The sequence below is a fragment of the Marmota flaviventris genome, chromosome 1 (assembly GCF_047511675.1).
Source record: "Marmota flaviventris isolate mMarFla1 chromosome 1, mMarFla1.hap1, whole genome shotgun sequence".
NCBI lineage: Eukaryota > Metazoa > Chordata > Mammalia > Rodentia > Sciuridae > Marmota > Marmota flaviventris.
The window spans coordinates 139,773,216-139,790,101 of record NC_092498.1 but is presented as its reverse complement, the minus strand read 5'-3'; the positions used below and the strand labels follow the sequence as shown (position 1 = coordinate 139,790,101).

Sequence of the window (16,886 nt, the reverse complement as noted above, 5' to 3'; positions counted from 1 at the left end):
AGCAACTTAGTGTGGCCCTTATTTTGAGACCCTGTCTCAAAATAAAAAACAAAAAGGGCTGGGAATGTAGCTCAGTGGTAAGGTATCTGACAGGCATTTGTGATGCTTGAGTTAGCACTGAAAAAAACAAAACCAAAAAACCTTAATGTCTGATGAGATCATATTGTTTGTGGCACTTGACAACCCATATATGGGGGATTGTTTGGTTCTGAGTACCTTATTTGATGAGGAACTCTATAAATGCACAGCTATTAGGGTTCATTCAGATAGTGATGTGTATGGAAATCAGTCATAGATAGTTGAAGGAAATGGATAATATTTAGACCAGTGAAGAAATGGCTGAGGGACGTGTGATAACTGTCTTCAGCTACGTGAGGGACTGTCGGAAGATTAAATAGCTTTCTTCATCCAAATAGCAAAATCAGGGCCATGGGTAGAAGTCGTTTTCATCACAATGGAGGAAGCGCATTCTAATAGTTAGATGGCCTTGTGAGAGACCCAAGTGATTTGGGAGGTCAGCTCTTCACTGGCAGCATTCCAGGACTGCCTGGACCTCTGCTGTTCAGAGAAGCTGTGAGAAGCCTTCTTACTGTGGGGAGAGGTGCCCAGTTGATTGCCAGCACCCTCGTAATTCTTCATTTCTAAACCCTTGAAGGTGGGTGAGGCTTGAGCCTGTGTGACACCTTCAGCATTACAGTGTGACACTTCAGGAAAATGACAGAAGCTTTGCCATTTATTTGTGCCACTTTTGAAGCTGTGGATTTCATGTGAAGTGCACAGCCTGTGCCTATAAGAAAGTGACTTACATGATGTGACTATTTATCACATGTGGAGCTTGTATGCACACATGTACGGCAGATACGTAATTAGGGAAACCAGAACTTAATGTGCCATCAGAGTGTTAAATTATTCAGTGTTCCTTTTGGTTGAATAAGGTATAATAATGGTTATTTTTTATATAGCTTGCTTGAGATGGAAAGTCAAAAAATTTTTAGACTGAGATAGACTGCATTCTTATTTCTGACTTTTACTTTGTAAGCTTTAGCTTCTTCCTATATGTCCTTTTTTATTCCTTTATTCTCTCATTATGGTCTTCTCTTGTGTTAAATAGATATTTTCTATTATGCACTTTAATCCCCTTGTTTCTTTCACTGGATTGTTTTTGAGTGAACATCTTAAAACAATCTAGTTTGGATTAATACCTACTTAATTCTAATAGACACCAAGAACTGCTCCATTATCATTGTATTTTGCATACATTGAAATACTTGGAACCTGGTATCCCATAGGTCTCTGAGGGCTCTGTGCATTTTCTTCTTCATTTTTTTATAATTCTTTCTTGGATTGGATAATCCAAAAATTTGCTGATTTTTTTCTACCAGTTCATATTTGTTATTGAGTCTCTCTAGTGTTTTTTTTTTTTGTTTCAATTGCTGTGTTTTTCAACAGTAGAACTTCTACTTGTTTTTTTTGTTGTTGTTGTTGTTTTAAATAATTTTTGTCTGTTTATCAATATTCTCTGTAGGGTAAAACATTTTTCTTATACTTTCCTTTATTTCTTTAGACATGCTTTCCTTTAGTATTTTGAACATGTTTATAATAGCTGATTTAAAGTCTCTGTTTGATAAATTCATTGTCTATACCTCCTCAGGGACACTTTGTACTGACTGCTTTTTACCCTGTGCATACGTCCTACTTTCCTGTTTCTTTGAATGTCTTGCACTTTTTTGTTGTTATTGTTGTTAAAAACTGGACATTTAAAATAATGTTGCAACTCTGGTAATCAGATTTTCCTACCTCTGAAGAATTTGTTGTTATTACCATTTATTGTTTTTGGTTGCTGCTGTTAAGTGACTTCCCTAGTCTCTGTTCTTTATCCTCTATGGCCACTGAAGTCTCTGCTTGGTGATTGGACAGAGATTTTCTTAAATGTGCTCAGGTGTTCTTTGTATGTTGGAACACCCCTTCACTATCCCAACAGTTTACCACTCTGCCTTAGCCTTCACTTCTTGCCTGTGCAGGGCAAGTCAGCCAGAATTGAGAGATCAGGGCCCCATCTGTTTTTTTTTTTTCTGGGCACATGCACAGTACTGCACATGAACCTACATTCCAGACTCCCAGGAATAAATATATGAGAACCTTTCAAAGACAAACCCTGAGAACACCTCATCCCCCAGTTTTTCCTGTCTTTATAAATTTAAGCTTTCTTGGTCAGCTTCTTCTTAGCTCTACTGGCAGTGCCTCCTCTGGCATCTGTAGAGCTAAACTTACTTAACACTTATTGCTTTAAACAAATGCCCTGGAGATGGGATAGAGGTCAGATAAAGACTAGTTTCAAGAACAGTTTTCCAGCCAGGTGCCAGACAAGGCAAATCCTTTGGGGATTGGAGTTTAGGGAGATCTAAACCTGTTTGGCGCCTCTGGTGGCTGCTGGGCTGCTGGTTTTTACAGTATCATAGTTGTGAGACTGCTGTTTCAAGGCCGCCTTGCGTCACTTCTGCTGCTTAAGTACAAGTTGAAAGTCGCAGATCTTACTGATATGCAGCCATTTTTCATAATTACATGCACTTTAGAGTGTATCAAGCCTTTCATTAAATCTAGAGTCCTGAAAAAGTCAGTTGTGACTGTTTGGGGCAGCATTCTGTGTGGTGTTATGGAGGAGCAGATTTTCAGAGATGCAAAAGTTAGCTTCCTATTTGTGCTTCATCCACCAAGGCCCCCTTGAGCAACAAGACTCTGCCTTGTGCATGATGCACATTCTTTCTCACTCTCTGATGCTTCTCTCTTCTCAGCTGTCTCTGGTTCATGAATTAGCCCCAAGGAGTGCTAAAGAGCACAGGGTCCTACAAACTGCTGGTTACCAATCACTTTATTAGGAATGAGTTTCAACCTGCTTGATCCTGCATTACTAGCATGTACCATAAACTGGATCCTATTGATCTTCTGAATCACTCTCTCCTCTTGCCAGCAGAGTCCATTTTTTGCAATCTGGCCAGCTTTGTACATTATCCTGTGATGAAGTAAATCCATTATTCCCCTAAATTATAGTTGGAAAACAAAACATAGCTAAAACAGCTTTTTCCGCTGGATACTGTTGGGATTGAGATTCAGGCCAAACATAACATCAGTTGCTCTCTACCAGATCTTGCAGGCCTGGTTAACAGCTTTGAGTTTTGTGTTAAATATATATATTTACATATATAATACATATATTTTAAAATTCTAGTTGTAGATAGCCACAATGCCTTTATTTTATTTATTTATTTTTATGTGGTGCTGAGGATTGAACCCAGTGCCTCACACAGACTAGGCAAGTGCTCTGTCACTGAGCCACAACCCCAACCATATTTTTAAAATCTATATATTTAAAATCTAAGTTCTCATTTGTAACATAATTTTGGAGTTTTATATGACCAGATATTTGACTTATGGGTGTTTATTTTATTATAGCCTCTCATTTCAGAGGCCAGTCTTCCATTATATAAGATGGAAATACAAGTGCTGTTGGTAAAAAGTAGAAATTCTGTTCTGAAGAGCTGTGTATGATTATGTAGCTAATTACCGTGGTAAAGTTCATAATTTTTTTTTTTTGCATTTTATGTACTTGTGTATTTTTTCTGTCTCATTTGTTAGATAATAATTTAATCAAGCAGGCTAAAATGTGAGATTACATGGTGGTACAACAATTTTGAAATCTTGAAAGATAAAACTGGAAACATTTGCTTGTATTTTTTTCCACCTCGGAGTGTTTTGTTAATGAGACATTTTATACTGCCATAAACCCAGGGCAGTAATAGAGGTGTTGATTGATTTTTGGATGGTGAGGGGCCCTTCTAATTGCAGATTTTGACATTTGTGTCACTTCTGCTGCTTTAGGTGAGCAAGACGTGGAAGGTGATTGCTGAAGATGAGGTGCTGTGGTACAGGCTGTGCCAGCAGGAAGGGCACCTTCCGGAGAGCAGCATCTCAGATTATTCATGCTGGAAGCTCATCTTCCAAGAGTGCCGAGCCAAGGAACACATGTTAAGAACCAACTGGAAGGTAGGCAGTGGCCAGTAACTTTACCTGTGGAAAAATAGCTTGCAAAGACATGGGAGTCCAAACCTTTAGTTGCAGCCCGAGGTTAATTGCCAGAAGTAGAGGCAGAGGGGTGTGCTGATCGCTATTGATGACCTGTTTTGTCCCTCCTTGGAAGATCTGCCTCTGTTTTCAGTGACAAAGTTTGAGAGCTTCTCCCTATTATCCAGGGAAGGACAGCTGAGGTTGGGCTGCCTGTCACTTCCCTCTGCTGGTTAGGATTGTTGGAGTCATATTTGATATAGCTCTCTCTCACTTTTGACACCTTCTTGGAGAGTCCAAGAAGGCAGAAGCACCACCTGCACACAAAAGAGGAGCTACAAATGCCATTTTAGTAACTGTAAGAGGGAGATCATTTCACATCCTTAAGAGCTGTCTTCTCTTCCCTCATGTAACCCACTGGCTTGCTGCCCTTGCATTTATCACTTAAAAGTCTCTACAGAAATATTAGATCACAGCTAAGAATTTGCACAGAGAAGTGTTTCCATGGATAACTGTCGAGAAGCGTGCTACATAGAGCTGTGAGAGGCATGACAAGACGGTGGTGTGCAGCAGCATTTCTTTCCTGCCCAGGAAACTGGATATTCATGAGTAGAGAAGAGATAGAACCACATTCTTCTCTCCCATAAAGTCAATCCTAATAGACTTTAACATGAATGACTTTTGCTCATTACTGATGGTGACATATTGCCTATGTGTATGTCTCTCCCTAGTCACCTCATAACCTGATTAGTGACTGATATGCTTGATGAGGGCAACCTCATGCAGTTCTAGCAACATTAGCCAGAGCAGTGTCTCTCTAATTCAGGGTTGCTCAGCCCCGGCACTAGGGACATTGGGTCAGCCTCTTTTTGTAGGGAGCTGCCTTATGCATTGCAGGATGTCAAGCAGCATCCCTGGCCTTTACTTACTAAATACCAATAGTATTCTCATCCTCCCCCAAAGTTGTGATAACTCAGAATGTCTCCAGATATTGCCAGATGTCACATGGGGGCAGAATTGCTCCTTGTTAGACCTGCCATTCTAAGGAGAATTAGTACAGGTATTTTTTCTTAGGACATTAAGACACCACCCCTAAGAAAGTCATGCTCTCCCCACAGTGTTTGTTTGCATTCACCAAAGGTAGTAAACTCATTTGGAGGGGTCTGTTAGCTCTCTTGCCTGTGAGCTTGGTTAGGTCTTATGATGGACAGACATAGATGAGAGGCAGGCAGGAAGGTTTGACAAACAAAGCCATTCAGACAATCAGGGGCAAGGAACAGAGAGTCTGATCCCAGTAGAAGAGGCTGCTGTTCAGGGGAAGCTCCAGAGGGGGGTTAACGTGGGCCTCTCTGTTCAGAAAGGAGGGATCCTTTGAGATTTATGAATGTGAGAGCTGGAGATATTCAGTGTCCCTTAGATTGAATTCAGAGATTTCAGATCCTGAGGGAGAAAATGGCAGCTAAGATTTTTGCTTCCTCTTTGATGGCAGAGAAGACAAGGCAGGCAGGCAGTACCACCACCTCATTTGGGCTGGGGATGACAGCAGTGAAGCATTTGGCACCAAATTACAGTTTTCAGGTTACAAACAATTTAACTAAATGCCTATTTATTGTTTTTCTCTAACAAGCACAAAACCATATGCGCTCAAGGAATGTTTGTCCACTGAGTGAACTGGGTATTGCTACAGGCAAAAGTGAGGGAGACTTCTCTTTGGAGTGTCTCTGGCCCATTTCCTGACACTGGTAATAATGAGGACTATATGGGTAAATTTTTTTTTAAAAGCTATTGATAGTCCTTTATTTATTTATTGACATGTGGTGCTGAGAATCGAATCCAGTGCCTCACACATGCCAGGCAAGTGCACTACTGCTGAGCCCCAGCCCCAGCCCAATATGGATGAAATTTTAAATGATGATTCTTTCATTAAGTATAATGATGGGATTTTACTGTAATTTTAGAATGAAGGAGTGCTTCATCAGAACATGAAAGGTCGCATTAGGGCACACGGCTTAGCTCTGGCCTGCCTCTGTTTTCTTATATCTAGAAGGGGCTTACACCTAACACTGCTCCCCACAGTGAGGCAAGGACATCCATGTCCTAAGTCTAATGCTCCTTCTGCTGAGGAGGCCATGCTCGGTGCTCAGGCAAGGCTGTTCTCAAGGCTCTTAAGCCTTTGTACACAGATACACTGTTCCCATCCTATTTATGGTAGATTTTAGAATGGGTTGGGCAGGTGATTTGGTTTGATACCTTCTTGGTCAATGCCTGGGGAAAGCTCAGAAGGAATCCCAGAGTTCTCAGGTCACTCTGTGTAGGGGTGACCTGTAAATGCATGCACTTATCTGCACCTGCAGTTCACCCTGGAAGTGATTTGATGAAGTGGGTGTGGGGGCCACAGTGTTGCTCTTCCTGGGGTGTGCATAGTGTTTTCTTTCACCCTGGCATTCTGGGACCTCTATGACTAAAATATCAGTGAGGGATCAGAGCCCAAGAAGGAGAGGGAAGCCCCCGGACAGAATGAGTCAGTGCCAACTGCAGGCAGCTTTTCTTCTCAGGCTCTCTTCTTTCAATACCTTTTTTGTCAAAAGAGCTCTTCTCTCTGCTTTGTAGCCATATCCTTCCCTTCCCTTCCCTCATCATGACTCCGCAAGTCGGAGAGCTCCTATTGGATGGGTGCAGTTTTATCCCTCAACTGTAGACTTGATCCTCAGATGAAGTAATGACCACCATTGCAGATTCTCTTGCCCAGTTTCTGGAGTATAACTGCTTAATAAACATGGATTTAATGGGATGAATGTCATCATCTCTTCCCTAATATAAGCAATAATATTAATGTCTACCTTTATTGTATGATAAGAACTGTGTGTGACACTTGGGAACACTATTTCTAATCCTGGGCCAAAGCAGCAAAACTAAAATTATGATCATTTGGTACTTTTAAATTCCTGTATTCATGCTTGCTTTTTGGCTTAACTGTCTACTCTTTCACATTTCCCACCTGTAAAGACTTTATATCTCTTCAGATTCCCTTGATTTTTATTTTGAAAGTAATTTTTTTTTTAAAGAGAGAGAGAGAGAGAGAATTTTTTTAATATTTATTTTTTAGTTTTCGGCAGACACAACATCTTTGTATGTGGTGCTGAGGATGGAACCCGGGCCGCGCGCATGCCAGGCGAGCGTGCATGCCAGGCGAGCGTGCATGCCAGGTGAGCGCGCTACCGCTTGAGCCAATCCCCAGCCCCTGAAAGTAATCGTTTAATATGTTTTTTCCAATCAATAATGAATGATCTTGGAAAAAGAATTCAAAAGTCAGAGTAGCACACATAGTGGAAAATAACACTCCCTCACCTCTCTTTCCACAGACTCAGTTTAGGTTTTAGGTTTTCCATGGAACTTCTGAGCTCAATCAGAAATGTCATCTTTTCTTCTCTCTTTCTATCTCCTGGTCTTTATCTCTTGTGATATGTAGTGTTTTTATTTTATTGAGAGTCCTTGTAAGAGTTAATAGGTACTTTCTCTTTGCTGAACTGAATTTTTAAACATACTTTATATACTTCTTCAGATACTTGTGATTACCAGCAAATGTGGTCAGCTTACTGTGGATTGTGGCTATTTATGTGCACATACTTCCTTTATATTCAGTGATCTCCTTGAGGACAGGTCCAGCATCTCACATGACCTTGCCCTCTGGTTCAGTGTCTTTGATGTATGTGGTAACTCGAACGTGATGTTAGTTGCCATCTTTGTCCTTTTGAATGCCCAGGTAACTTGAATAAAATTCATGCCATAGAAAAATCTCTGTGGAAGGTGGGTGAAGGTGAAGTGCTTTGTCTCCTGGCTGCCCTAAGAATAGTATAAACTGCATCTTTTTCTCACACAGAATCGCAAAGGTGCTGTGAGTGAGCTGGAACACATTCCTGACGCGGTTTTATGTGATGTGCACTCTCACGATGGTGTTGTCATTGCTGGGTAAGCCAAGCAATTTTCACTTACTGCTCTTCTTCTTACAGCCTTTCATTTTTCAAGAACTGCCCTCTGAGCACAATGACCTTATCTTCCTGTGAGAGCATGTACCTTCCCCAGTGACAGCTGTGCGTAGGGAGGAGAATCTCTGACTCTCTTCTTTAGGATTTGAGAGCTCAGTAGTAAGTAGAGAGAAGCAAATAGTGTGGAGCAGATTTGTGATTCATTTGTCTTAATATGTCTTTCCTGGCTTTTAAATCACTCTCGTGGCATGTTATGTTAGATTTTCATTAAGGCAAGCAGTTTGTGTTTTATGAAGACATAAAAAAGTCAAGCAAGAATAATAAGTGTTGGCACAATCAGGTCCTGTTCTTATTCTCTTGTTCTGAAGCATTTATTATGAGGAAGGGCTGCGGCCACACATAATCTTCCTTGCCCACCACATAGTATGTATTTGCTATTTAACTTGTCTGGAACTAGGTTTTTTATGTGTCTCCATGGCCGAGAAATTTAATTTTAGCTTCTGTAAATTCCTTTGGCTTCTGTTCCAAAAACCACTTTCATGAATTCTTCATGTTTTACTACAGAGGTGCATTTATGTATTTCTTTAATGAACTATAAGAAGATCAATTTTCTTTGTGGATTAGGAAGGTGTCTTGAACTACAGTCTGCAGTTGTAAACTTTTGATTGTATGCTTTTACCATCTCAAATTGTATGCCCAAATGTGAAGACCCAAACCCTTAAACTTCTGAGTCTCCATGGGCTTTGGCTGAGCTGCCTCAGTGAAGGTGCTACCTACAGGAAACCAAAAACCAAAACCAACCTTGGCTTAGACTTTTTCTTAAAAAAACTTTCCTTAAATAGCATTCCTTGAAGAGCACTATTTGAATTGAAATTCCAAATAGATTATTTAAATATTTTATGATATGCCATGTCCCTGAAAAATTATTTGTTTTAAACAAGCTGTACCCAGGAGGGACAGTTCTTTTTGGCTTCTGTTTCACTGGCTATAATTTAGAGGTTAATGTCCTTCTTGGGAGAACTGTAGCACTGTTATTTTTAGAAAGATTAATGGGTCAAAAATCTGGAATTCCTTCCATCCAGTTATCAGTAGGTCATCAGGCTTCTGCCCCTCATGGCTGAAATGTGGACCTCAGAGCTCACGTTGTGCATGGTGCTTCCATCCCCCAAGTCCGAGAGTCAATGGCTACTGCATAATATATTTGTATCCTTCTGACTTAAAGAGTCTCTCTCTGCCTGTGTAAAAAGATGCTTGAGGACAGAATGCTGAGATTGGACTGAACAGTCCTAAAAAGAGATTAGAAATAGAGGAGAGACTTTCATCCCGAAAGCCAGTTATACAACTTTGTTATCTGGTCATGGTCTCTGAGGCCAGGTGCCAGTCCTCCTTTCCCTGCCTCCCTGCCTCCCAGCTCCCTGGAGGTCTGTTCAACGCTGCAGATTAGGCAGCATAAAGCCCAGCAATGGCAGAGTTTTGTGGATCGATAAGATGAAACTTGAGCTGTGGGTCAGAGAGGCTCCTCACAGCTCCTCTAAGAACCTTGTGTTGATGGCTTAGCATGGGATCCTTCAATCTTGCTTGTATGTAGAGCATCTCGTGTTTATCATTAAAATTTTATCTGGTGGTTACGATGCTTGTTTTCTGGGTCAGCTCTCGAATCCCTTTTCATTTGAGACGATGGTGTTTGTGGTTACCTCATTCCCAATCAATGTTGTATTCACCAGGCCTTCTGCAGTTATGTATCTCCAAGGAGCTTCTTAAAGAGACATGCCACCTCACCTTGCTTTCTCTTGTACTTACCTGTGTTCTTTTCATTTCCCTTCTGCCTTTCCTTTTTCTCTTTTTTACCCAAGTGGAACCTGTTCAGAAGTTTTGTTTTATGTAACTATAAACCATTTTTGCATTTAAACCTATTAAATATATCTCACAAAATTGGTGGAGAGCAAAGATTTGCAATATTTCTTGCTCTTTCCATCTTTTCAGTTCTCTGTGTAAATGTCCTAGGGTTGAAGTCAAGTTGCACAGGACTAGGCTAACTTTTCTTGCAGTTGGACTCACAGTTGACCCAGTCAGTGGAACCTTAGTCATTCACTCATGAACTCACTGACAGATGGTGGAGCACCTGTCATGTGGCTGTGCCCCCCACCTGTGCTTGCTTTTTCAGCCATGTGCAGACATTATTTCTTAAGCTTTTGATCCTGCAGTTTTTTGTCCAAGAGTCTTTGCTTCCCTATCTTAAGAATAATCTGTGGTTATCTTTTCCTGATGTGCAGAGTTCATTGACATTTGTTTCCCGTCTACCTTTTTCCTCATTACTCCCCTCAAGTACACTTTGGGTTTTTTCATGCTGTTCTAGTTAGTCATCTTTGATCACATCTTTGTTTTTAAACTGAGAGGTAATTCACATACTGTAAGATTCACCTTTTCAAAGTGGAAAATTGGGTGATTTTTGGTAAACTCCCAAGATCGTGCGGCTTCCGCCACTGTTTTAATTCCAGGACATTTCACCACACTGAGCAGAAACCCAGTCCCTGTCGTTTAAGGCCCGTGCTCCTCCCAGAGATTTCCATAGCACTCTAGCCTAATAAACAGCTGCCCTGCACCCAGCGCTGCTCCTCTCACAGCACCTGGACATGTGCTTAGCTGCAGCACCTAGAGCCGCTAACCATGCGGCTTTGTTGTCTCAGTATTTTTTAAAATTACTGTTTCACTCAGAAATAACATTGAACTTTACAGCATGGATCTGCTTTCTAGTAATTTCTGAGCATCTTAGCTAGGGGTGCTCTGTAATATTCCATGACATGCTCTGTAGTGCTTGGGTACTATTTTATTGGAATAAGCACAAAAATTTAATATACAGATGACCCCTTCCTCCACCACTTATATACTCCATTACAGTGAGTAACTGGAGAATGCCCATTTTCTCTTGTTTGTTCTCTAATTTCTTAGTTGTTTCAACTTAAAAAATTATATGATTTTAAACCTGGAAGGAACCTCTGGTCTAGTCCCAGAACACCCAACTGTGTGAGTCGCCAGAGGCAGAGCAGGGCGTGTGTGCACCGAGTGCCTCTGAGACCTCCACATAGCCCTCATTTGCTAGTCTCGAGCTGTTCTATTATTGTGTCATTCTGGTTTTTCTTTGGTGGTATGCATCTTTCTTTTCTCTTTAAAAATAATAGTGGAGCTAAAACCATGTTCGTTTGTAAAAATATTATGGAGTGGAAAAGAGAAAGCCACTTAAGTCCTACCATATAGCATAACTTATTCTGTTGTTATCTCTGGGGTGTGCGGTTTGGTTTTCAGTTGGTTTTTCTATACATTTTTTAAAAATAATATAATCATAGCCTGCATTATTAAATCTTTGCCCTTTTTCTCCTCACTAAGCTGGTGAGATTTTTTTCATGTTGTTACTTTGCATTACCTTCTTTGATTGGTTGTGAAATTCCATGAATAATTATACCCTAATTTTCTCATTTGTTCCCCTAATAGTGGACATTAAAGTTATTTCCTACGTTGTATTATACAGTCTCACATAGTTTAACAATGAGGGTATGTTTTGAGAAATGTTTTGTTGGTAAATATTATAGAATGGACATACACAAACTAAGATAACTGACATCAGTAGACCATATAATCTACTAGGATCACATCGTATATGTGGTCTCTTGACCAAATGTCTTTATGTGGCATATATTTCTATAATGTTATGAATATTTTATATACAGAGATTTGCATATTTTTTCTTATTTTAAAGCAGTGTATGTATAAGTATTCTTTATTTGAAAATTATAAGACACGTGTTATTGTAGAAACTTTGAATTCTGTGTAAGAGTGTAGGATTAAAGAGTTAGTTTTTCCATTGTCCTTGCATTCCAGGTTATATTCATTCATAGGCTAAAATCCATAAATGGGATTACTAGATTTAGATAAATTGATTTTTATGATTTTCCAGGTTAAAAAATTGTTTTTAAATGCTTTCATAGCCCTCAATTTCTTTCCAGTTTAACCATGTGGTTTGAAGTTCACAAACTGTCCCTCAAGCTCACTCCTGCATAGACCTCCCTGCTTCCTGTCAGTGCCAGAAATAACGCTGAGCCCTCTGAGGTCATTGGTGGTCTTTTGGTCGGTGAACGAGTAGACTTCCCTGCTGAGCCTCTGCCAGTGCTGCATCTTGTTGTTTGCACCATCTTGAAAAGGTGGAGACCATATAGTCAGCAGTTTTGTACCCTCGGGGCCTGAAGCCAGTCCTGGCACCTAGAAATCTGGGAACCTCAAATATGTAGAATGAAGACTCCTCATGCCGCGGTGAGCCTGCACTCTGGGCTCCCTTTGGCCTGCCTGCACTCTGTCTCTAGCCCTTCCTCTTGCCTTTCTGCGGTCTTGTCTGGTCACTTTGCCGCCCTAAGCAGCATCGCAGAAAATGCCTGAACTAGCAGAAGTTTCTTCATCTGTAGCTGAGCAGTTGAGACATAGCAGTGATCTTCCTTTAGGAAGAATTTGTGTTTAGAAGTCTTCAGTCAGGGGCTGGGGCGGTGGCTTACTGGTAGGGTGCTCACCTAACACGTTTGAGGTACTGGGTTCAATCTTCAGCACCACGTAAAGATAAATAAATTAGGTATTGTGTCCATCCAAAACTAAAAAATACTTTTTAAAAATAAAGTCTTTCAATAGTACAGAATAAGCCACCTGACTTTCTATCAAAACCCCATCTGTCTGCATTTCCTGTGTGATGTGATGGCCCCCTGAAATGCTAATGAGGTTTCATGTGTGTTTTTTGTGTATTTTAGAAGAAGAGATGTTATCTAGAAAGTTGGTTGATAACAAAGAGATTGGGAAATATATCTTTGCTCCTTTTTTTAAAAATTATATTTTGTTTTTGGGTAGTGACAACACTTAGAATAAATGTTTTAAAAATTATGTGTTGGGACTGGAGGTATAACTCAGTGGTAGAGCATTTGCCTGGCATATGTTGGGCCATGGGTTTGATCCCCAACCCCAAAAACAAAATAAAATTACATGTTTTTCTTTTTTTTCATTGAGGAAAAAAGAATAGAAGAAAAGGGGGCATGACAGACAACATCCCTGTTCTATTTGTGATGCTTGGACTGTTCTCCTTTTCCCCAGCTGCACTCTGGAAGTTACAAGTTGCAAACAGATGACATCATGAGTTCAGAAAGGTCACAGTACAAGACCTGGTTGGGGGGTATCAGGTAGGGTTTGCCATAAGTAGTGAAGGAGAGCCACCTAGTGAAGGAGAGCTTCCCAGGTAAACCTGGGAAGAGAGGCAAGCCTTGGGCTCCTTGGAGGCCCTGTGCCAGCTCTGCTGTCATTAAGCTAATAGCTCACAGAAGCTTTTATCAGATGCCCAGGAGTATGGTGGTGTTTTGCAATAAACTCCCTCCTCACTGTTACTTAAAATCATACATCTGGAGCATTTCAGTTTGTATAAAGAAACACATTTTTTAAAATTTTCACATGAGAGGATCAATTTCCCCTCTTTTGGTTTAAAAAAAAATATTAAGCAACCTGTATGATGAAGTTTGTTCAATACTTCTAGATGCTTGCGCCCTGGTTTTCCTCTACTGTGATCTGCCTTTTCAGCATGAGCTCTTGTTCTTACTGGAAGAATCAGTGACTCTTTATTCAGGTTTCTCCTCTACCAAATGGAATTGGAGGGAAGAATTTATCATTTAATGTTGCAAAAATTTAGCTTCCTTCTTTCTCTAAAAATATTTAATTGTCCCATTTTGTTTCATTCCCTTTGAGGCAAGTGTGCCTGAGAAGATGTACAACAAAAGGCTTCCCTCCCTCCCTCCCTCCCCCACCCTCTCAGACAACATGATGAACTCTGGCTGTTGCTTTAGCTGCCAGGCATGACCCAGTTCAATATATATATATTTTCCCCTCCCTTTGGCAGCCCTGGGGATCAACTGCTGTCTGAATCTTTGATAGCTTTAGTTTGCCTTTTGATGCTTTTTTTCCCCATATGTATATTTTTTAGTTGTAGGTGGACACAATACCTTTATTTTATTTGTTTTTATTTTTATGTAGTGTCAGAGATTGAACCCAGTGCCTCATGCATGCTTGGCAAGCACTCTACCACTGAGCCACAACCCAGGCCCCTTGTAATACTTTTAACATTAATAATTTTATCATTATTTTACAATTAAAAACTATTAGGAAATATTCATTTAAACGTAGTCATCTAAGGTCACTTTTGGAGTGCTTTGCTTTTGGCCATTTCTTCCTCCATTTTTCCCACTAATTGAAAAATGTACCTTTATGTGGATCATGTGGCATTCCAAAGTGTTAAAAGAGGCTTCAATCTGAAATGGTATATATTTACCCTGAATTTGAAAATATTTTTTGTTCAGGAACTCACAGTGTTCCTAGAAAACTGCTAGTTTCGTAATGCCTGTGGATTGCCCTGAGGCTCTTGAGATAACAGACACTTTCTAAATGCAGCTTGGGATGAAGCTGTGTTAGATCACCCATGTTTATACGTAACTCAATGTTTATATGTAACTCAGGACATGCTTTCTGTCTTTCTCCTTTTCAGACAACGATTTCTCTTTACAGTTTTTCTTTCAACCTTGTTTCGTATGCATTTTTTGTTGCTGCTTATTATGTCACTGGACTGTTTCCCATAAGGAATTTGATCATTACCCGTTAGGGACCTCTTTTTAAAATTATTTTTACTTATTTATTTTCTGCTGTGAGGTATATATGCTCTTCTAGTAAATAAGTCTGAGGTAAGATATTGATAAGTGACTTGAGTAGAGCATTACATTTATTATATCTTTAATGAAGGAGCCCCAGAATATCCTTAATAAATACTGGTGAACTCATGGCTGCATTTATCCATCTCTGCTTCTCCAAGGAATAAAGGGAAGGGCCACAGCTATAGTAACTGCATGATCATCATTGACTCTGACTCTATTGATTGTGATTAACCAAGATGTATGGAAAACAGTTTTAAGTGTGTGGTGCACGTATCTCGTAAGGTCCATTAAGACGTTCATTATTTTTCAATTGATGCATCTCAACCGTACTCAATGTTTGCTGTAGTGCATTTCTGCAGAATGGCTGCACTGTGGGATTAAGTTCATTTTGTTAATTGCATAATGCAACACAGTCATATTTTATATAAAATAGTAAGCAAATACTTTTGCTTTAGTTGATTTGTGATCTTTGGTATTATTAAAGAAAGTATGGAACAAGTAAACAGTTCTTAAAACCTCTACATGCTGAGGGCATAAGTATCTCCTAGAATGTGGGTACTTTACTTTTAGGGGCCTCTGCCTGATTGCTCAGCAGGCTTTAAACCGCCTCCAGCTTCTAGGCTGAGTCAGCAGATCCCTTTACTCCATCAACATCAGCATATGGATGAGTCCTACACATTCCTGGGCATTCCTTGCTTGTGAGAAGCGAAAAGGCTGACCGGATATGACTAGGGAGAGCATGGAGTTGGGGAGAGCGGAGCACCAGAACACACTGGAGAGGCACCTCACACATACTCAGCCTCAGGCCAGGTCCCTCCTGGGAAGTGGTTTTCAGCTGAGTCTGGAGGGATGACCAGGACTTGGTGGGGTTGGGGCAGGGGAGTTGCCTTTTCTCACTCCTGAACCAGTCATGGTTGTTAATAATTCACCACAGCATTTACTTTTCTGGTGAACTGGATGGAGTATAGCTTCAGAATCCTTCTTAACATAGGACTCTAGGTAGCCACTACATTTTTGTTTGTTTTTTCAAACACACAAATCATTTACTGTCCCTGGCCTGAAGCTGCTGTGAGTGCCTGATCAGAATTGAATTGGGACTTGATTTGAGGTTGACTGCTTGAGTACAATCCTATAAAGGGTAAGTGTTACCAACTATTCTGTATGTCCTCACACAGTACCTGTGAAGCGAGTGTGGCAGCTTGATCTGCCCCACCCCACGCTCTTGTTACCAGCTGATGAATCTCCTGTGCTGCTTCTTACCTTCCAGTTGAAATATAGTGGTGAATTGATGGGTTAGGGTTAGGGGTTATGTCCTGCAAGGCTGAGTCACAATGTTGAAAACAATAAATTCCTTATATTGCACTTAAATGGAGATGGCTCTTAAAAGCAGTATTTGTTTAAAGACACTGTCATCTGAGGAGGCAGAGTGGCGTGCTAGCTAAGCAGCACATTGATAAAACCTGGGCACATTTGATTCCAGCTGTGCCTCTAAAATGTTTCTTGTGACCTTGGGTAAGTCACTTAACCTTATTTCTCAGCATTCTTAAATCGAAACACACTCCTCCCCATTGCATCTTTATGAAGAGCCATGAACAAATTTGTTTTTAGCAAATAAGAGCCGACACCTGGAAGCAAAATGGAAGCCTTGCTGGATATTCACACAAGAAGAAAGGCTAAAGGTTATTTTTAGCTATACAGAATTTCTTCTTTTTCTCCTGGCCTCTTAGTGCAAATAAGTAGTCTGCTTATTGGAAACTTACTAGTTAATGAAAGCTCTTTGGTGGTAAATCATTTTAAATTGGCAATTGGCTCTGGCATGCCAAGCTTGGGAGAGGCTCTGTTCCCGTTCTTTCAACAAAAAATCAGCTGTGGTCCCTGACCTATTTATTTAGAGGTAAACTCAGCCTTGCCAAGCATGAAAAAGACTGGGAAAGCACACAGCTTCACTGTGTCACTGGTCTGTGCCACAGGCTGGGGCACATCTTTACTCGTGTGGAAAGGCTTCTTTCTTCGGTTTTTCTTTAGTGTTTTTACATCAGCTAATGTATTAGTTGCAGTTGTACTTTGCAGACACTAATTAGAGCCATCAACATTGGGGTCCAAAGGCTTACTGACAATG

General features: G+C 40.4%; 1 protein-coding gene across 1 annotated transcript in view; it reads left to right on the top strand.

Annotated features, from left to right (window-relative positions):
* The window catches only part of Fbxw8 (F-box and WD repeat domain containing 8), a 106,963-nt gene that overhangs the window by 25,304 nt on the left and 64,773 nt on the right, over positions 1-16,886 (top strand). Inside the window, exons 3-4 of the mRNA XM_027949190.2 lie at positions 3,877-4,041; positions 7,940-8,028. Of these exons, the coding sequence (XP_027804991.1) occupies positions 3,877-4,041; positions 7,940-8,028 (254 nt within the window). The remainder of the gene's footprint in view (positions 1-3,876; positions 4,042-7,939; positions 8,029-16,886) is intronic.